This window comes from Manis javanica, chromosome 4 (assembly GCF_040802235.1).
Source record: "Manis javanica isolate MJ-LG chromosome 4, MJ_LKY, whole genome shotgun sequence".
Taxonomy (NCBI): Eukaryota; Metazoa; Chordata; class Mammalia; order Pholidota; family Manidae; genus Manis; species Manis javanica.
Window position 1 is genome coordinate 75,086,194 of NC_133159.1, and position 22,490 is coordinate 75,108,683.

Here is a 22,490-nt window from a genome sequence, read left to right on the forward strand (position 1 = left end):
TTGAGGAATGCTTTTCACTAGTGGTGAACATACCTTTTCTATCATGAAGTTTCTTCAACTAAGAAAAATTTATTTTATTTACTCCTTTGTTGCATTACAGCTTGGAAAAGAAAATATAAAGCATGTCTACTTAAACACTCCATCTAATATGCTGTGGGCTTTAGCTGATCTCCTATGAAGTTGCAGTTCAAGTGAAGAAATACTGCTTAGAAGCATGTGCTTAACTGTGGAAGGAGGCATTCTCTACCTGATGGGGTTGAAGGGGAGTCAATGGAATGAAAGGTCCCAACAATCCAAAAAATGGATTTATTCATGTGGATTTAATGGCATTACCTGCTTCCCTATTTTTATCTCATACAATAATTTGAAACACTGCATTATATTTTCAAGATCCTGACATGTACAGTCTAATCCACATATTCTTTAGAAATCTAAGCAGCACAAAGCACTTTGTGAATGTTAGAATGTTTAGAACTTTGACCAATGTTTTTATGGAGCAAGGATCTTCTGCAAACTCTGGTTTGTTCATAGGACCTATTTTTGAAGGTTAAGCTTTATGGGAACACAGCTATGCCCATCTGTTTATGTATTGTCTATGACTGCTTTCCTACTTCATGGCAGAGTTGAGCATTTGAGACAGAGATGATATGGCTCACGAAGCCATGAATACTTACTATCTGATCTTTTACAGCAAAGTTAGTGAACCAGTGCCATAAAGATTAAAGTCTTATTTTTGGGTGAAAATTTGAAAAAATCTCTCAGAAATAAAAAGTCTAATGAAGTATATTTTATTTCCAGCTTGAAATAATTCTTAATCACTTCAAGAAACATCGACTGTTTGCTTAGGACCTTAGACAATTGGAATAAAGTCTGCATATGCTGTAGTATATGTAGTACTAGTAATATCTACAGCATTATTTATGCTGCAGTTTATATAGTACTAGTAATGCCTAGAGCATCATTTTTCTGGTCAAAAAATGTCAAAAGCAATCCATATTCTCTTTGGAAAAAATCATCAAGCTTTGAAGTATGACTGCTAAGTATTGGGAAGAGATAGCCTAAGCTTTAGGATTATAAACTAATAATGTTACCTTAGTTTTCTAACATCTGTCATCATTTAAAGCCCATCTTTGTGAATTATACATTGTGACAAACACACAATGCATAATTGTCTTTATGTTACTATGTTCAGCCTAGTGTCAACAACCAAAATCCCAGAGAGTCCCATTAAATTATAACATGGATTAACTGATCAAGAAAGGAAAATTTTCTTCTTTGGTGCATTTGTTAATGACCAACTCCTACTAATGCTAATGGTTTCTTTCATCTTCCTACAGAAATTCAGGAGAAATAGAAAGTCTAGATCTCTGTATAAGGTAGTTTGCTTTAGTTTAGAATCTGACAGTGAGGATTGTCCATTCCCAGTGCTCAGAAATAACACCATTGCTTACAGACTGTGCAGTATCGCTGCAATGGAAAGCTGTTCATTCTCACCAAGAAGCCAGATGCTTGTTCCTGACATTGGAACCCATTGTACAGTTAGCTGAACTGATGCCCAATTATATCCCAATACTTTTACCTAAGACTTTGCTCAGTATTCATTTGTCTACTATTGGCTATCTGGGAGGTTAAGCTTCTCCTGAGTGGTAAGGACCAGCTTGCAATTCCTCCTGTGTTGGTATAGAGATAAAATTTACTCTACTTATACAACTCATAATATTAATAGGAAGACAAATATGATTTCAATGATAGTCTTCATGTCTTTGCAAAAATCTGGTGTTGTAAAAATGCAAGCTCTAATTGTTATCAAGTGTAGTGTCATTTTTCCATTCAAAAACAGCTTGAGTTATGCCTTAGGTAATAATGACCATGAGAATTCCATTTTTTAGGTCTTTAGCTTAACAAACACATCCTCCTTGGTTTTGCCATGTTCCTTTGGATGTTCTGTATTTCGCTATGAAGGCGTCTGCTCTCATCTTGGAATCCTTCCTTTAGTAATCGGGCCTGTTCCTAAAAAGGGACAGACAAAGGAGACTGAATAAAGGGTAGCATTAAGTAAATTTTGACCTTTAGTTTCCATACTCATTGATTTTTTTTTAGTATTTAATTTCTTCTTGAAATTTTCTCTACTCTTAATTTTCATTACATTTTCTATTGGACATCCTAACTCTGCAGTTACTTTTCCTGTGTCTCCTTTACCTAAGAAAGATTTTCAGCTTGTACCCTCTGATATATTGATAACCTTAATTACTAGTTTTGAACTTATTTCCCATTAATTCTACACAACCTTTGTGGGCAATCTCAATCACATATTTTGTTTCAAAATTTTTTCCATGCATTATAGACTCCTTTACACACACACACACACACACACACACACACACACACACACACACAACACAGAAGTAAAGAATTCTCAAAATCTGATGAACTGTCTGAGTCTTAGATCAGGATTTTGATCTTAGTCTCCATGACTTGGTGGCAGGGATAGCAAATACAGATAAAGAAATCAGAGCCCCAGACTCAATTTCTGCACATAACTCTCAACTCAACACAAACTGGGAACAGGGCATAGAAAATAGGAGTGGCAGACTGTCACATAGGTGTGAGACTAAGGCAAGTCCTTCTTTCTGCTCATACAGTTTCTCTAAGAGCTAAAGTAATACTACATGTGACAGTAAAAAAGATCATTGTGGATTCCACTAAGTGGTGAAGATAGTTCAGGTATCTTACCAAGTTGTGCAACTCCATACAAATTATTTAGTCTTTCTGAACCTTTGTTTTTTCTCCAAAGTAATAAGGACATAGACATTCTTGCTTTATATAGTATTAAGCAAGAAATACAGATGAAGACATTTTTCATAATGCATAGCAGATAACATCTACTATTGATCGAAGGACATACAGATTAAGGACTAGATGTGGCCTAACAGCAAATGAAATCTTTTAATAACCATATGTAGGGAAGGGCCAGGTCAGGCAGGCAGAGAGACGTTGAAGAGCATAGGTGGCGAGATGCTCTTACTGCCACACTAAGACGTGATCAGGGAGAGCAGAGGGAGAACAGAAAAAGGAACTTCAAGGTGATGCAAGCAAATACCTGAAGTTTAAGAGCGAGGGTCCTCTCTTGCTCTTCCATCAGCTGGGCCCTATCCCTCTCCATCTTTTCAGTCAGTTGCTTCACATGTTCCTGGTAACTCTTTTCTTTCTCTTCCATCAGCTGCTGATTCTTTTTTTGCATTTCCTCCACCATTTTTGCTGCAGCTTGGGCCGACTCAGCTTTCACCCGTTCCACTGTCAGGAGGAAATGCAAGAAGAAAAACGTGTGTGGGCGGCCGTGTTGTCTCCTGCCTTGTACGCTTCCCTGACTGCACATGCCCTGCTCAGAGAGTAAGAGGCATCTTTGTTTAAGGACCCCAGGTTTACCTCACCGAATTAGCTGGGCTTTAGGCTTGTGAGGCTATCTAGCCTCTTGGCTGGTTCCTCACCTTCAATCTCCTTTTCCTTTTCTGTGAGAGTCTGGTCTGTCTGTAGAATCGCATCAGTCACAGACTCCTTGGACTTCAAGTATGTCTGAAGAATCCCTTCAGCCTTAGGACCCAGAGAACATGGAGTTAGTAATGGGAAATGGTGTAAGCATTTGTTCCTATTGACTCACTCTTTCCCTCTAGGAATTGCCCCCTCAGCCCTGTTGTGCCTGGTGGTCAAGATTCCCTGTCACAGGGGTACACACATGCTCCAGGCTGGCACCCCACTAAGCAGAATCCTCTATAAAACACCTGGAAAAAGAGATTCTCTGTTCAGCAAAGGGAGGGCTCTCATTTTTGAGCTGTTGGTGCTGTGGTTCCATATAGGCTGAACTTGTTGGAGAATGAAGCCATCATGGAGAAAGCAGATGACAGGAAAGGAGACAGAGGGAGAGTAGGAGGGAGGGAAGTGTGGTGCTGGGTGGAATCACAGAGTCAGATGATGACATTAGTTGAAAGCTTGGAGCCGTTATCCTCAGAGCCCGTTTGAAGCCTAAACTGATGCCATGCCAGTTTTGTTTAAGCAACCATCACTGGGTTTCTGTCCCTTGCCACATAAAGATCCAGCTGTATCAGTGGATGACAATAACAACCTAGTGACTAATCTGTTAATCCGTCTAATAACTGAGCTGTTAAGTGAGTGCACCCTCTTGGATAAGCACGTAGGACATATCTGGCACAACAGGCTCCCTATAAATATTTACTGAGTGCTATCATGTTGGTGTTTCAAGGGGGCATGTCAGCAGCTTCCCAGAATCAATGGGTAAATCTTGGTCACCTGTATCCCCTTCCTAGGTTTCTGGAAGTACTTCTGTTTCAGCTCTTCTGTCTTCTGAATAAAAAGACGGTACCCTCCTGGTTTAGAATAGGCCCCTTGCTTCACAGCTTCTTCTAGAGGACTGAAGATTTCCACAAGTAAAGTTGTGCAACGATCTGATGATGCTTCCACATTCTGTCTACAAAAGTCATCCCGCTTTTTTCCTAGCTGGTTCTGTAATATAAAAACAGGAGGTTACAAGAATAACAGAGAAAAGATGTTAGCTTGACCTGAGAATTTCTGGAAAGACTTCTAAAAAATTAGTTTATGACCCCTAGAAAAACTTATTAGATACTTCAGTGATCCTTTTCTCTTGATCCTGAAGTCCCTTTCTCTTTGGAGGTGAAGTTCAGAGCTGAGATCGCTTTTTATCATACGTTTAGAGATAAACTGCTTTTCAAATTGGACCAATGATTGCATGTGGAACAGATGTGGCTCAACATAAGCAAGCTCAGGATGATCTGCAGTTTTCTTTGCTTTTGGCTAGAATATCAATCAGTTTGCTAACAGTGGGCATGTGGTTTGATTAGAAGCTCTGATTGTTACTTAAATGCATTTAATTAAAATATAAGGAAGATTATTTGTTCGTGAAGGAAAGATATTTTAAAAATTTGAGCCCATCATAAAATTGGTTCTTTTTATTATGATAACAAATAGTGGTTGTCACCATTTTAGTCTAGTAAGAATTGCTTCCCTCAAAGTAAAACCCATTTCATTTCCCAGTAGTACTTTGCTTTCTAAGACCCTCATCCACCTAAACATGAGAAAAAAATTACCGCTAATTCCTTCTGAAATGAGTGGTCTACATCTTTGAAAGAACTCTTGATGAAGACGCTGATGGCCTCTGTCTCGCAGGCCCTGTGCAGGTCCAGAAGCTCCTGGAGGGTTTCTGTGGGCAGCTTCAACTTCTGGCCCATCTGCTGCTCATAGTGGGCAATGGCTTTTTGCATTGCAGCCCTGTTTTCGATCTGGGCCAAGGCCAGTACTGCATTCTCCATGCAGGGCAGATTCCCACTGCTGATGGCCTTGACATAGGTCAGCACCAGGCTCTCTAGACCTAGAAATAGAGAACAGATGACGATGTTTGTTGTAGGGAGGGATGTGGAAATGTTCTATTCTGTGTAGTTCTGATCATGTCCATTATCACCCACTTGCCTCACAGCCTTAATGTCCTCAGTAGCACCTGGAACCTTGCTGGAAATGTAGACTCTCAGCTTCTGCCCCAGATCACCTGAATTATGCCCTTCTCTCTGGCAAGTGCCCAGGTGATATGTATGCCCATCAGAGGCTGAGAATCTCTGTTCCAAATAGCATAGGCCTGTGTTTACATCCACTTTATCCCTGTACGCCACAGGACAGGAACCATGACTCTCATGTACGTCTGCATCATCAGCCCTGGTGCATGGTAAGCATGTGATCAACATCAGTGGAACAAATCAAAATGAAGCCTCCACTTTGCTTATTCTAGCACAGCGTTGTCCAAGAGAAATTTCTGTGAGTGTTAGGCAGGAAAATAGATATGAGCTGGGTGGAAAGAGAATAAGGCCAGGAAAGCCCCCTGAAAAAAGATCCAGTGTTAATGAGTTAATCAATTAAAGCTCAAAAAGCCGGGGGTAACTTGGCCTGGAATGTTTGAATATTCCCTAGATAAAGGAGGGTACCTCAGCATAGCCCATGTCTTTATTGTGTTAATCATGCAGACCCAGCTTATTTTTTAACTTTACCTATATGCTGTTTTTTTCCTTCACCCCTAATGAAGTAATTTGCAACCTGGGCAACTAATTTAGCAAACAGGCCCAGCTGTAAACAACACAGTAAAAGGCAGGAAGGATTCCACCTTAAAAATAAGATTGCATTTTAATACCCAGGAAGTTAAGAAGTAAGATTCTTAACTTACTCTTTAGCAAACAGACAATAACTCAGCCCACCTTGGGGGCTGGGCAGGCAGTCTTAATTGATATGCTTCCAAACCAGGAAGCTGCTATCCTGGGAGGGGACCAGAGCAGTATATTACTTGTGCTAATTTTAAATCTTCAGGGACTACTTAACAAGTCTGCACCCCCAGCCCTTTGTCATTCCTGAAAAAAAATCTTTAAAAGGAGGAATCCGCAACCTCTGAGTGTACTCCTTTCTCTGAGTAGCCTGCACTTTCTAAGTACATAACTTTTAACTTTTTCACAATCTTTCAGCTCACCTGCCTCTGAGGTCTCCTGTACTTTCTAAGTGTGTAGCCTTAAACTTTATCCAACCTTTCAGGGCAACTCTCCTCCCTGAGGTCACCTGCACACTTTCTAAGTAAATAACTTTAAATAAAACTTTTACTCTGCTTCACTACTGTGTCTCTGCCTTTCAATTCTTTCTTGCGGCAGGGACAGGAACTGAGGAAAATACACAACGCTCCCCCAACAGAAGGAGAGGTTCCATATGTGATGCCCAGTTGTGGATAGTGAAGATTCCTGTGGCCAGAATTCTCACCTGGACCTGGTTGGCTAGCTCACTACACACATGTGGGCAATGCATTGTTATTGACTCTATATAAAGAGCCCACATGGTGGCATGGCTGCAAGGCTGCAGGAGAGCAGAGCAGAGGCTGGAGCGGTGGCAGCACCAAGGGCAAAGACTGGGACAGCTGTGTGGGTAGAGAGGCCCAGAGGCAGAGACTGGCTTGCTGCATGCAGACTCACTCTGAGTGAACGGGATTTTAGTGACTGACCTGCCACCTGGAAATAAAGTTGTGTATAGGCCTTTCACCCCAAGAACATTTTACTGTCATTTCTTTGGTCACACTGAATCTGTACTGAACTTGCCTCGGGCTGAAACCCATTGGCAAGTATGGTAGCCACTAGCTGCTGAAGGTATGAGTTCTTGAAATATGGCTATGTGATTGGAATTTTTACTTTTCATTAACTTATTATTAATTCACAGGTAAATTGAGATAGCACTTGTCTAAAGACTATCATCTGGACAGTGCGGGAGCAGTAACTGGGTAATTTTTTAAAAATAGAGCTTTTTTTCTTTTGGCCTTTCCTATCTTATCCAAAAATTTGACCAGTATCATTTATTTAAAATGTTGGTTTCATCTAGAATTTAACATGACAACAACAGATTTACATTTTTCGAAGCTAAAACTAAATGGATGTTATTTGACCCTCCTTTAATCTTAACAATGAGTGAGAAAGATTGGGAAAGGAACTCACGAGGTCCATTGACCTTGATGCCTCCAGAAAGGGTTTTAGTCTTGGAATTGCTAAAGATGTAGGAACAGAAGACTGCAGCTTGTTGCACAAACTCAGAATCTAGCTCATCATCATGCAGGGTCTCTAGCTGGTTTAGCTTCTTCCGTTGAGTGGGCCGATCAAAGATGAAGCATTTCTTTTTTGGAAAGAACTTTCGGATACAGAGTCGGGGCAGATTAAAATTTTTGTCCTTTGGACTGGTACCTGGAGGAAGATTAAAAACATTTGCCAATATAGAGACTTCCAAACTTTTCTATAAAGGGCCAAAGAGTAATATTGTAAGCTTTGCAAGCCAGGTGGTCTCTTTTCCAAGTATTCAGTTCTGTTACTGTAGCATTTAAGCAGTCATAGACAATCTATTCTATAAGTGAATGGGCATGGTAATATTCCAATGAACCCTAATTTTAAACAAACAGCTGACAGGCTGGTCATAGTTTGCCAACCCTTGGACTAGTGTTCATGCTTCAATCTAGTCAAATAAATTGCCCATCCTATTCTATACCCTTTAACTAATTACAGCATCATAAGCCCTAAGCAGGAAGATAAAATCAATCCGGTCATAGCCCAGGGAAAGGTGAAAGAAAAAAAAACTTATTCTTAGAGCAAGGGAGACTATAATTTAAAATGAAATCTGTTAATTCAGATATCAAACAGGCATTAATTCTCAGTAATGGCCACCTGAGGAGAAGTAGAAAACCATATAAGAAAACTGTAAGTAAAAAACTAAAAAATGATAGTTTCAACTGTTTCATCATTCCCATTACCAATTGTAAGTCCCCTTTACCTTGCTTAAGCTTGAGTGAATTCTCTAGGTACTCGTCCGCTGTGATGGTTGTTCCATCTGCTTCCAAATCTAAGGTGAAATCCCTCAGTGTCCACACAAAGTCTGGAAAGAAGCTTACAAAGTCAGCTGAATCTTCAGTCCCGTTTGCAGCAGGTGAGGACTTTGCCCTGATTCGATCTGTCAGCTCTGTCACATAGCTGAGCAGCCAAACTAAGGAAAACTGGCATATAAGAACAGTGTCCCTCATCCCACATTAGTCCACGTATTCACAACTTTTCCTTCCCCTTTGTTCTTAACTCAACTGTCAGTTCTTCCATGGGTACAGAACATCTTGCCGTGCCCCTGAATTATTTTTAATGTTTTCTTTTTGTGTATATGTGCTGGATTTTCCAGGATGCACAGTCTTGCAGCTAGTTATTAAACAGAAGTCTGCCCTCTGACTTTGATGCTGTTTTGAACCCCAAAGAGGATACTGCAGCTGGTCCATCGCCTGCTGGTTGATGGTCCCCATGCTGTTGTATACAAAGGTGCTGCTCAGGAGTATGGCTAGAGCAAATATCCAGGAGTCATTCTGATTGTCACCCTGGAAATCAGAACACATTTGGGCCAAGATTATGTTTCATTCTCACAGCACTTTCCAGATCAGCAGTAGTGAAAGAATGTTCATTTCATTAGAGTTTTTTTTAGACTACTGACCTATAAGAGAAAGCCAGATCCAAACAAAAATACTTGTTAGTAGAATCGGATTTTGAATTGTCTTCTGGTTAGTATTTTTGTTTTACACTGATTTTTCACTATGCCCTTTTTGACCATGGGTAGATAATCCAAAAACAAATAGTCAAGGCTGATAGGCAATCTAAGACCATAAATATAATTTTAATTTTACATTTTCTTTGTTTTTATAGCAAAATTGACTTACATAGAGTAATAATACTTGTAGCTATTTTATTGAGCAAATATGCACTTAACACTTTCTATTACTTATCACATTAAATATTCAAAGCAACACTATGAGGCAAATCGGTTTTATAGGTCAGAAAGCTGACATGAAAAGAGGTCAAATAATTTGCTAAGGCCACTGAGTTAGTGACAAAGTTGACCTTTTAACACAAGGCTATGTATTTAAGAACCTAGATCCCTAAGTACAGTTCTCTGCAGAACAAAACTTATGACATTGATTTTATTTTTATTCCCTTATGCATCTAGGTTAACTGGCTTAATTTATAACCTGTTATTAGTAATTAGAATGCTGGCCACTATGTTTTTTAGGATTCTGTCTTAAGGATATTTTTCTGGCCCTGTCACTGTGTTTGGTTTCATGGCAAATCAATAGAAATGAAGAAAACATTATGGTTCAGTGCAAACTCTTATTTAAAGAAAAATTAAATAGTGTAGAGAATATTCAGAGATTGGGGGCTCATTCCCAAGCTGAATCCTCAGTCCTCACCTTCTCCACATCTCCCAAGCCCTCGGTGTCAAGCAGAACTAGGGTGTGGCTTGGCTTCTTGGGATGAGGCACACACCACATCCAGATTCCTTTGGTGTGAGACTGCACTGTGGAGCCCAGAGAGAAGCCTGCAAGGGGAGTGGAGACAAGAGAAGGTAGCATTTTAATAGCAGATGGATCTACAAATTGAGATAAAAGTTAACATAATCAAGGTCGAGAGAAAGCTGAAACTACAACCAGTATTAATCTTATTTACAATCAGAGGAATAGGAACATTAGAATATCCAACACATGAAAAAATTAAACACATTTTCATGACAAAAACAATAAACTGGTGGTAGAAGGAAACTAACTCAATATAATAAACATAATAAACTTAACATGATAAAGGCCATATTTGAAAGGGCACAATTATTATCATTCTGTGGTAAGAGACAGAAAGCTTTCCTTCTATAGTAATTAACAAAAAAGGATCAAAGAGCTATATGGAACAGCAAAAACTATAAAACTCTTAGAAAAAAACAGGGAGAAAGTTTCATGATATTGGATTTGGCAATGATTTCTCAGATATGAAACCAAAAGCATAAACAACAAAAGAGAAAAATAGGTAAGTTGGACTTCATCAAAATTAAAACTTTTATGCAACAGACACTGCCAACAGAATTGAATAAGTAACTTATAGAATAGGAGAAAATATATACTAGTCACAAATCTGACAAGGAATTGACATCCAGAATATATAAAGAAGTCCTACAATGCAACACACAAAAAAATGACCCAATTAAAAAATGAGCAAAAGCTTGAATAGACTTTTCTTTGATCAAAGAAAATATACAAATGGCCAATAAACACATGAAAAGATGCTCAACATTACTAGTCATTTGGGAAATACAAATAAAAACCACCATGAGATACTACTTCACACCCATTAGGATGGCTGCTATCAAAAAACCAGAAAATTACATGTATTGGTGAAGATGTGGAGAAATTAGGGCCCTCTGCATTTCTGATAGGAAAGTTAAATGGGGCAGTTATTGTAGAAAATGATCTGGTGACTTCTTTAACATGTTCTTGGCAACATTCTTTATGAATTACATATTCGTAATAGCCAAAAGATGGAAGTGACCAAGCATCCATCCACAAATGAACAGATAAACAAACTGGTTTGCACATATGCATATACAATTATTCACCTTTAGAAGGGAACAGAATTTTGACACATGCCGCAATGAAGAAGCTTGCAGACATTATACTAACTGAAACAAGCCAATCACAAAAGGGCAAACAGTATGTTTCATCTATAGGAGATCCGTAGAGAAGTTAAATTCGTAGAGACAGAATGTAGAATGGTGGTTGCAAAGGGCTGGGGGGTTATTGTTTAATGAGTCCAAAGTTTCTGTTGGGGAAGATGAAAAATTTACCTAGATGGATGGTGGTAATGGTTGTACAACAATATGAATTTACCTAATGCCACAGAGCTGAACACTTAAAAATTGGTGACAAGTAAATTTTATGTTATGGATACTTTACAACTATAAAAAAAAGTAACTAATACAGACTTAAACATTCTTTTTTAATCTTAAAGATCTGGGGAAATTTGCTTTTAGTACATGAACACTTTGGTCTTATACATTAAATGTCTTATAGCTTATTATGTACATTAATATTTTTATTACTGCTGTAGTCTTTCTGAGAAAGGAACAGTTTATGCTTTTGAAAGGGGAAACTAAGGCAAAGTGGGAATAGATATGAGCTGACTCCTTCAGATCACAGTGAAGATTAATAAGAGCAGAACTATGGGTTGAAGGTTAGCTTTCAGGATTCCTCCCCATCCCTAACTTTCTCTCCATCCGCCACCATACTCAGTGCTGGCAGTCTGGGTGCACACAGGGAACTCGGCAGAGCTTTGCTGGTGCCACTCACCCGTTCTCTTCCCAGCCAGCTTGTTCATCAGGTAGGATTTGCCTGTGCGGTACAGGCCCACAATAGCCACCACCACCACCGGCTGGGTAATGGCAGACAGGATCTTCAGAGCTTCCTGATTAGCCACCAGCTGCCCTTTAATGTTCTCAATGAGGCACAGGGGGGCTGGCATGTGGCTCTCAGAGGCCATGCTGAGGGTGTTTTCTTGTCTGCAAAGGAAGAGATGACCTGAGTTAGAATTTTCAGCCTATGTCAATCGAGAACTTCCACCTGGTTATTTTATATTCAGAAGGCAGTCATAAAATTCCCGAACATGGCCAAAAGTTTTGTGTCAACAGTGAGATAGACGAAGGGGAGATCTGTATAATTTTGGGAAGTTAGTAATGCAGAAGTATTGTCAAAGCAGTCCATTGAAAGAAATATTGGTATGACGGTGCCTTATCAACCCCCAGCCACTCTCATGAACAAAATCTTTCATTTGATTTGCCATAGAAAATTTTCCTTTTGGGTTCCCATTAAAAAATTTACACTAGACATTCAATGGAAAACAGAACAGGATTTAGAGAGATTTATTTTACATCCTGGCTAGTAAGAGATTCAAGATTACTTAATTAATTCATTGATTCTTATTATGATTAAAGACTTTAATGAATAAATGTTTCATCATCTGATGTATGCCCTTTGGGCAATTTCCAGAGATTTAAATTGTGGGTTTTATTTCACTAGTTACACTTATTTGACTGGAATGAGGTTCCACAGAACTCTTCATACTGCCATTCTGGAAGTTGAACCAATATAACTTACTTTTGAAAATTTAATAAAAATACCAAAGACTATTACCATATGAAACACATGGCTGGGGACCCTTCTGTAGTTTTGGTATAAGCTTGTGTTAGCTTATACCTCACAATAAACTGGCCTCCAGCTAAGTGTTGGGACAACTGCAGGTATTACATGTTGCTAAAAATCATGTTTGTGTACATATGTGTGTGTAAGGGAACCAAAGACTATGACTTAAGGGTTAAAAGATCAGGAAGCAGATTGGGAGAGCCAGGGAGGTAGTTGCTTGAAGAAAATATCTGTATTTCAAGCCGTACCCTTCTAAGTTTTCTGTTTTTGTTTTCCATTTGGTAGAGTAGAAGAAAAAGTAGGAAGAGGAGGGGGAATAGTTGGGGGAGAGGAATGGAGAGAGCGGGGGAGCAGGCACTGAAAAGCAGAGAGAGCAAGCTCTCAGACAAGTAGCTGGTGAATGAAGCTGGTGCCAAGCCAAGGAATTCAGAGGCGTTTACAGAAGGCAAGATTAAGACTGCTTACCCAAGAGAGGTCAGGCTAAACAAAGATATCCTTGGTGAGACACCGCAGTAGATTCTATAGGAGGAAGATTTTTAGTATAGTAGCAGAACCAGTTTCTACTTGGTGGTAAGGAGTGAATTGGCATTAAGAAATTGGATCCAGTGAGCTTGGACTATTTTAAAAGGAAGAAATCCACTTTGAAACAAAGTCCAAATGTGTGATTTTTCAAAAGTATGGGGTTTCTCATGAATCTTCATGTTTTACTCTGGGTGTCAGTTTTTTTCTTTCTTTGTCTTTAAAAATGTCCGGTAGCTGCATCTCACTTACTATTCTTTCCTTCTCATGAAAATAATGTATCTGTAGCCCTTTCCCTTTCTTAGCTGAAGTTGGGTCAGTATTAAGCAAGTTCCGTCAAGACAATGGTAATTTGTGTCCCGAGTCAATGCCGATAATGTCAGCAAAAAGAGGAACAATTTGAATACATTCCAAACTCTTCGCTGAGCCCTGTGGTGCCTAACTCCCTGCAAGCACAGTGGGGCCCCTTAGGGATGGGCTGCCGCCTGATAATGGCAGGATTTCCTCTAGCCTCCTGTCCCACATCAAGCTCCCCTGCAGCTTGGCTTGGGGCTAGTCATTTTTTAGAAAACTAACGGATATTTTAAACCCCTTCCCACCCTGCCCACCATTATCATGGGCACCATTTCCCAGAAGAGATCTCCTCTATAACTGGCAAAAAAGCTGTTTGAGTGAGAAAGATTCTTACCTCTTTTACGTCTTCAGTTAGGTGGAGTGTCTCTGTGACTTCTCTCTCACTGGACCATTGGACTTTTATTTCCCCCCTCCAATGTCATGGGGCTTTCCAGAGATCCTTTAGATACCAAGTCATCAGAGGTAAAGCAATCTAACAGATTTCTAGTAATGTGAAACTGAAAGCACTGAGTACAAAGCAATGACTCAATAGACAAAAAAGGAATTTCTGGAAGCTGTACTAGTAGGAGGGTCCATGGGTTTGACACAATCCTAACTGAAAACCTCATGCTCTTTTTAGAAAGAGATCTTGGAAACGATGTGCTGTTTAAAAATTGTCTGTTGGATATTTAAATACAATGAAACGGATCTCAGGAGGGGGTGTCAGGTTCAGAGACCTAGAAGGAGGAAGCATTCTTGTTTAGGCGTAATTTCCTTAAGATATACACACACTCACAGTGGGCCTGGCTCCTCATTTACACACGTAGTGAGTGAGGAAAAGGACATGTCTTACATTCTCCCAAACACCCAACACCTAACCCAGCACCTGGCACAGGTGCACAGGCAGGAAGGGGCTCTGTGTAGTATAGGTGATCCCCCGAAACCTGACTAAAGTAAAGCCAGTTTCTTTTAAGTAGCCATTTTAAAGGGTAATGTGCTGGGCTGGATTCCGAGGGAAGGGGAGACGGCCTGCTTCCTGGCCTCAGCCTGCAGGCTAGAGACCCAAGCACTGCAAGGATGTTTACCTAGTCTCTTGAAACTCAAGGAGAAGCTGCAGCACTGAGCTCACATGCTCACCTGCACGTAGTCCCTTCCCTGTTCCCTGGTAAAGGCTAGGCCACCTTCGGCAGAGCAACTGCCCCAGTGTCGTCCAGTGCTCTGTAAATAACCCTTAATAAAACTCATTTGGTTACCATTGGGGAGGATTTGGGGTCTGGGGGTGAAATAGGGGAAGGGGACAAAGAGGCACAAAATCTCAATCATAAATTTGTCATTCAGGATGGTAGTACAACGTAGAGAATATAGCCATTGATTCTGTAACATCTTCCTATGTTGAGGATTTAATAATATCTATAAAAAAATAGTGAAAAAAATCTCATTTATTTGCCAAGCTGGGTCTGTCTGCATCACCTTTTGGCCTGTGGATCCCTCAGAACTTGGGGAAGGAGCTACTTTTACTTCCTCCTGGGAAATTGACGTTAGCAGGCCCCATGTATAGCACACGTGTTCCAGGCTCAGTGCTGACTGGTTTACATGGGTTTACATAACTTACAACTCAGAGAGACAAATATTTCTCCCTGGTCTTATACAAACTGAGGCATACAAAGACGTAATGTCTTGTTCCAGATCATAGCACTATAAATAATCTGAATGGAATTATTTTTGATCCCAAACCTTCCTGTTAAGTGCTTTCACTGTATTGCCTTTCTATGTTTTCTGAGTGACCAGCAGTAGAAGTAATAAATATTTCTTGATTGTTTTCTAAGAGCTCTATCTGATACATGTCTAATTCAATCCTGATTACAATCATGCAAAACAATGCCACTGTCTCCGTCTGACAGCGAAACGGGAGGCTTGAGTGAGGGTAAGTTACATGCCCGTCCAAGTTCACCAAGTCAGTGATCATTCTCTCTCTGGCTCACTTGTACGGTGGGTTCCACACTGAGAATCTAATTTTTAAACTAATTTAAATTAGTTTAAAAAATGGACAAGTGAAGACCAGAGGCTACCACTCCCGGCCAGTAGGAGGAGCAGTGTCTCAGAGATTTTTGTCCAGGGAGAGGCAGTCCATAAGCACAGTGCGCTCTGAAGCTCTTCCCAAAGGAACTGACTTTATTCGAAAAACAGTGTAGGGGAAGTTCAAGCCTAAGAAGTTGAAGGAAATTTATTGCTAGCAGACTGATGTTACAAGGAATACTAAAGGAGATTTTCAGTTAGGAAGCAAGTCACCCCAGGTGGTAATACAAATCCACATGAAAAAACAGAGTGCCAGTAAAGGAATTATGTATTTATATAAGACAGCATAAATGCATATTTCTTCTCTTAATTTATTTAAAAAGCAATTGTGTAAAAATGATACGTATATAATTGCACTGTAAGACCTATAACATATAAATGTAGTACAATTAATAATAACAGCACAAAAGAGGGGGATGGGTGCAAAGATTATTTAAATAAAGATATGACACCAGATGTTAATTTGAACCCATAGGAATGAAGGGAACTAGAAATTGTAAGTAAGGAAATTAATATAATAAGCTTTATAAATTTAATATTTCTCCTTCAGCTTCTTTAAAAGACAAAAAATTATATAAATTAAAATTACAGCATGTATTGTTGGGGTTGTAACAAATAAAATGAATTAAAATTACAGCATGTATTATTGGGATTGTAACAAATAAAATGGAGTATGTAACATATATATAAGAATAATAGCACAAAAAGGGGGAAGAACAAGTAGAGTTATAGCATTATGGCAGTAACAATTCTGTATGTCACTGGAATTAATTTAGCATAAATTTGAGGAATAGTCCGAGAAGTTACATATATACATGTATGTGTGTATGGTTAGCCCTGGAGCAACCACCAAGAAAATAATAGATCTCAAATCAACATCCTTTCACCTTAAGACACTGGTAAAAGAAGAGCAAACTAAATCCAAAGGAAGCAGAAAGAATAAAATAATAAAGATTTTTGTAAATGAATGTAGTAAAATTAATGAAAAGAGAAAATCAATGAAACCAATACTGGTCCTTTGAAGAGATCAGCAAAACTGACAAACTTTAAGCCAAATTAGTCAAGAATAAAGAAAAATGAAATTACTAAAATCAGGAATGAAATAGGGTACATAACTACTGAGTTTACAGAAATTAAAAATGACTGTAAGGCAATCTTAGGAATAATTATACACCAACAAATTAACTTAAAAAATGGACAAATTCTTAGGAAGACCCAAACTACCAAAACTGTCGCAGGAAGGAATAGCTCATCTGAACAGACTAACAATAAAAGAGTGAATTCTTTTTTTAAAAAGTTTTTTATTAAGGTATGATTGATATACACTCTTATGAAGGTTTCACATGAAAAAACAATGTGGTTACTACATTTACCCATATTGTCAAGTCCCCACCCATACCCCAATGCAGTCAGTCACTGTCTATCTGTGCAGAAAGATGCCACAGATCCAAGATGTGCTTTCTCTGTGCTACACTGTTCTCCCGGTAATCCCCCACACCATGTGTACTAAACATAATACCCCTCAATCCCCTTCTCCCTCCCTCCCCACCCACCCTCTCACACCCCTCCCCTTTGGTAACCACTAGTTCATTCTTGGAGTCTCTGAGTCTGCTGCCATTTTGTTCCTTCAGTTTTGCTTCATTGTTATACTTCACAAATGAGGAAAATCATTTGGCATTTGTCTTTCTCCACCTGGCTTATTTCACTGAGCATAATGTCCTCCAGCTCCATCCATGTTGTTGCAAATGGTAGGATTTATTTCTTTCTTATGGCTGAATAGTATTCCATTGTGTATATGTACCACATCTTCTTTATCCGTTCATCTACTGATGGATAAAATATTGAATTCTTAATCAAAAACTCCCAACAAAGAAAATCCCAGACAAGGTGGTTACATTGGTGAAGTCTACTAAACATTTGAAGAATAATCAATACCAATTTCTCACAAACTTGGCAAAAAATATTAGATTTTCCCCAAACATTAGATTAACTCCCCCAAATTATTTTACCACATTTACCTTCTTTCTCTGTCTGAACTATTTGAGAGTTAGTTACAGACATAATGCTTCTTTGAGTAACTAAATAATCCAGGGTGTATTTCTTAAAAAAACTATCTTATAGAACCACAATATATTTACGTAAAGTTTTTCTTAACTCATACACCTTCTTTTGAAGTTGCTTTTGTAAAAAGCTGGAATTCTGCCCCTCCTTCTTGGGAGGGAATATCAGATGTCTGAACAGAAATTTTATATCTGTTGTAAAATGGACATGTAGCTTTAAGAAGTTGGTAGGTAGTATCTTTGATCTACAGGCCTATGTATTTTACTGTGAAATAATAGGAGTTTGAATCAGGACTGTGGCATCCTTTGGTGACATTCTTCAAGCTTTTAAGGTGAGAGATTGGAGCCATTCTGTTGGGATACTTATGCTGCATTTGTCCCTAAGCTAGTAAACAATATTCAGATTTTAAAAACTGTTCAAATTATTATGACATCCTTGCTAGTCTATTCCAGAACTAAAAGTGTACATATGCTGTTCAATAAGTAAACTGATTTTACCAGGATAGCCATTACTGATGACATAGGTTTCAAACTGGGTGAATATATCAGGAACCCTCATGATATGTTGAAGACTGCACTGAGCATAAAAAGGTTTGAGTTCACTTGCTCCAAGTAAATAATAAAAGCATTTACCAATGTCTGGGAGAAAATTCAAAGAGTTGTTGCAATTATTACTTTTTAAAATAATTAAAATAAGGTTTGCTCGTATAGCATGGGGATGACAACTCTGCGGCATCTTACTGCACTGATGGACAGTGACTGCAATGGGGTGTAGGGAGGGGCTCTGTAATATGGTGCATGTTGTAACCACAATGTTGCTCATGTGAAACCCTCATAAAATTGTACATCAGTGATACCTTAATAAAAAATAAAATAAAATAAAATAAGGTTTGCTTTACTGGAGGTCATGATGAAAATTGCCATTTTTTTAAATAATGGAAATTTCTTGGGAATCATCAAGCTATTTGCTGAATTTGATCCATTTCTGCATGACTACTTGGAAAAGTCAAAATTAAAAAAAAAATCAAATGCATTTGTATCAAAAACTGATAAGGGTGACTTAGTCAAAATAAAAGGAGAACGTATAAAGTGAAGTGTTAAGTAGTGTCCAAATACTACTTCATATTGTAGAATTTTCCATGATTTTGATATATACTTATAAATTGGTGATTATTGTGTACTTAATATACTCAGAGAGCCCTGAAAAATCTGTTTTTTTTCCAACCGAAATAATTTATCTGTGACTTTACTCCACAAAGTGAAACATATTCTGGTGATGACAACTTGCCAATGAACATTTGTGAGAATCAGTATGACTATGCAGCTATTATAGGTAAAGACAAAGGGCTGCATGCACTCTTTGTAAACATGAATAAGTAGAATATGTACCTGTTCACCAGAGGATAAACTGACCTTCTAGTACCTTAAGTAATTTTCCAGTTATGTTTTCTCTTTGGGTTAGACTTGTCTTGTAGAAGAAATGTTTTAAGAACACAGCTCAAGTTGCTGTTGTTTTTAATAGTTTATGTAGGATGCCTGCTTTTGGTATGACAAGGAAAATCTAGATGGGTGGTGGAGGAGGGAGAGGATGAACACCAGTTATGGCCTGTTGCAAGCAGCAGAAGCAAAGTCCATGGCATGCGCCACTAACTCATGTGTGTTATGTGCTTTATGAATAGCACCTCGTCACCAACTTGAAGATATGGTGATGGGTTGGCTTTAATGCAGGCACAGTGATCAGATGTGCACAGAACAGCCCGATTTAGATGCATCTGGTGTACTGACTTGAATTCTCTCAGTCTCACCTCTCATTTTAGCTGTGGCAGTAGTGGACAATTCAGAGAAGCCCTGAACTCATCTCAGACTGACAACATGTTTCTTTAGGATGTGTAAAACCCATGGCCTAACAAGAGGTTACAGGGTTTATGGGATGGGGGTTTCCTAACCTGTAACTTTCCTTTGCTGACCTTTCTCAAACACGCTGGGCATTTTTCCCTGGGGACTTTACACTGCAATCTGCTGTGTCGCCAGATACTCAAGTGATTTAAAGACCTATAGCTTTAAGTTTTTGCTGAAATATAATTTCATTGATGCTATTTCTGACCCCCTATATAGAAATGGTATACACTAAATTCCAACACTTGCTCTCTCCTATCCTTGCTCCACCTTTCTTCATAGGAGTTGTCATCTGACTTCCTGTACATTTTACATTTTTGCTAAATGCCTGCTAGAATGTTACCTCCACCAAGGTGGGGATTTTTGTCTCTTTTGGACTTCTGAATCCCTATGACTTCAAAACAGTGCTGGGCACATAGTAGGTCTTCAGTTAGTATTTGTTGATTGAATGAATTAAAATTATGGAGTGAACATGTTGGTTAAAAGTTATGGCCTTTTTAAAAACTTTTGAAACATTATGAAATTTGCCTCTGAAAATATGTGAAGTCCCTTCCACTTCTCAAAGTGTATATAAAGGCAACTGTGTTTTCACATCCTCCTGAACAGGTGGAATAGTTGTTATTTTAATCTTAGCTAAATTGATAGGTAGAAAATGACACACCATTTTAGTAGATAATTTTTGATTACTTTGGAAAAGAACATTTATTTATGTTATTATTTTTACCATATTTTCATCTCCTAGTACATGGCTTTCTTGAGGCATTGTGGCCTGAGTTAGTGTTATAAGTAAAATGCATTTGTTGCCTACTAGATGGCAGGCACTATGCTAAGTTCTTTATGGGTGTTACTGAATTTAATTTATTCTTTAGTACACTAGCTTATGACATTTTACAGACCAGTAAATGGAGTTTAAACATGTCTAATAGCTTTTGAATAGCAGTGTCTTGGGTCATGGGGCCCTGACGGTTACTCTAGTTGGGGATTTCAGCAATGATGTATCAATGTGTTAGAAGAGGAAGGTCCACTTAGGTTCATGCATGGTTCTGTATTTGCAGAAGTGGACTGGAACACTGGTGCTATATGTCCCACTAACTATGACAATCGGATTAGTCCTTCTATATATTTAAAGTCTTTGGCTCTCATCTACTTTTTCTTACTAACAAGGGATTTCTGGTGTCGGTTAAGAACAACTTGAAGCTATTTTTATCGAGCATATGTCAGTTGAAAGTGAAAGAGAGACAAGTTCTAAGTTCTCAGAAACTGGCTAGATATTAAAAAAACACTTCCTGTTAGGGGCAATGTGTGTGGTTTTTGTACATTTCATTTTTCTGTCAGACTGCTGGAAGAATTTTCTGGGGATTCTTTTCTTTTAACTGCTGGGTGTGGCAAAGCTATATGCCCTTACTTTCTGGTGTGTTGTTGTTATAATCTCTGGAATGCTGACATCATTCTGAAAGTTAGTCACAGATCAAATTAATTTGCATGTTAGTATTACATTAAAAATCCATATGTATATATAGGCTTAGTGCTTTCAAATACTGTCCAGAATTACAGGTCCCAAGAACAGACTCTGAATTTCAGACGTGGTATGTGTTGATATGAAGCTACTTTTCATGGGAGAAACTCCCAGGATCCTTAGCAGCAGGGATTTAGTGTTTAGCTGAGGTCACTGAGTGTCATCTACCATGGAGGCAAGATCAGCAAGTTAGAAAAGCAATCAGCAGTATGTGTGTGACTAGAAACTATATGCACTGTGTGTGTAACACTGTGCTAAGTGTGAGCAGTTACAAGTATGTTACAGAAGTATGAAGACTAATTAGGCATAGTCATTACCCTAAATACAACTTAATCTAGTGGGTAAGATTGCCTTGTACTCAAATAATAAAAACAAAAGAATGGACAGGAGAGGGAGGAAAGAGCACTGGTGACCCAGATAGCTCATCTCAGGATCTCACAATGGAACATTTGAAATATCTGTCCATGAGTAATTTATTTTTATTTATGCTAGTCATATGAAATGGATTGAATTTATGTTCTTTAAAAAATGGCCTGACAGAATGGAGATAATTTGGAGGGGCTAAAGATGGCAGCATGAGTAGGGTGGCGGAAATCTCCTCCCAAAAACATATATATTTTTGAAAATACAACCATTCCTAAAAGAGAGACTAGAAAATACAGTACAACAGCCAAGCTACATTTACATCTGCGAGAACTCAGCATCTCACAAAGGAGTAAGATACAAGCCACGGCTCGGCTCGGTGGGGCCTGAGCACAACCCCCACCCCAGCTCACCTGTGGGAGGAGAGGAATCAGAGTGGGGAGGGAGAGTAAGCACAGGACTGCTAAAAAACCAGCCCTAGTAATATGTACTGGGAGCACAGACACACATTGCATGGTGTGCTGGATATTAGAGTGGCAGAAGGGTAGGGTCCAAGATGGAGACTGCGAGTGGGTCCCCACAGCCGGCTCCTCTGGGACAGATGAAAAGTGGGCACATTTTGAAAGTCTTAAAGGGGCAACAGCTCAGCAGCTGAACAAAATTGTCCCAGCACACTCAGCGCAGCAGGCTAGGAATCTTGAGGAACTTTGGGTCCCCTAGCCCCCTGGGGGGTAAAGCAGCCCTGAGGCCCCTCACGGCGATAAGCAGCCTGCCATTTGTTACCCCCTGACTGGTGCTGCAAGTGGACCCGCTGACTCACTACAGCTGCAGAGCAGCTGGAGAGCAGCCTTGCCCATAGCAACCATACAGAGTCTCCTACCAGTGTGCAGCTAAGCAGGACAGGCAGCAAAAGCCAGAGCAAGGTCCAGAAGGCACAAAGGGACACCGTTCTCATGGGAGAACACACCTGGCATGGCTGTGACTCCCTGAGTGCCCTAGGCTAGCCTGAGGGCATCCCTGCCCACGGCAGATCAGGAAATTATCCCAGAGACTGCTCCCAGGGTGCAGGTAACTAGCACAGGCAGTGGAAGCTGGAGCAAGGTCCAGAAGGCACAAAGGGGTGCTGTTCTTGCACAAGAATGCA

At 39.3% G+C, this 22,490-nt stretch overlaps 1 protein-coding gene across 2 annotated transcripts; it reads right to left on the reverse strand.

Moving 5' to 3' along the window:
* Positions 1-772: 772 nt before the first annotated feature.
* LOC108393129 (guanylate-binding protein 1-like) lies at positions 773-13,948 on the reverse strand. 2 transcript variants are annotated; one of them, XM_036996352.2, is made up of 12 exons: positions 13,791-13,943; positions 13,049-13,102; positions 11,735-11,943; positions 9,812-9,939; positions 8,838-8,947; positions 8,365-8,561; positions 7,542-7,784; positions 5,121-5,401; positions 4,306-4,518; positions 3,489-3,591; positions 3,101-3,294; positions 773-2,010 (listed from the first exon to the last, which is right to left on the reverse strand). In XM_036996352.2, the coding sequence occupies exons 3-12, from the start codon at positions 11,922-11,924 to the stop codon at positions 1,894-1,896; spliced, it is 1,776 nt and encodes a 591-aa protein (XP_036852247.1). In that variant the 5' UTR covers positions 11,925-11,943; positions 13,049-13,102; positions 13,791-13,943; the 3' UTR covers positions 773-1,893. The 2 variants fall into 2 exon arrangements, with proteins under 2 accessions (XP_036852247.1, XP_036852246.1); XM_036996351.2 differs by lacking the exon at positions 13,049-13,102 and having other exon boundaries at positions 13,791-13,948.
* Positions 13,949-22,490: the final 8,542 nt, after the last annotated feature.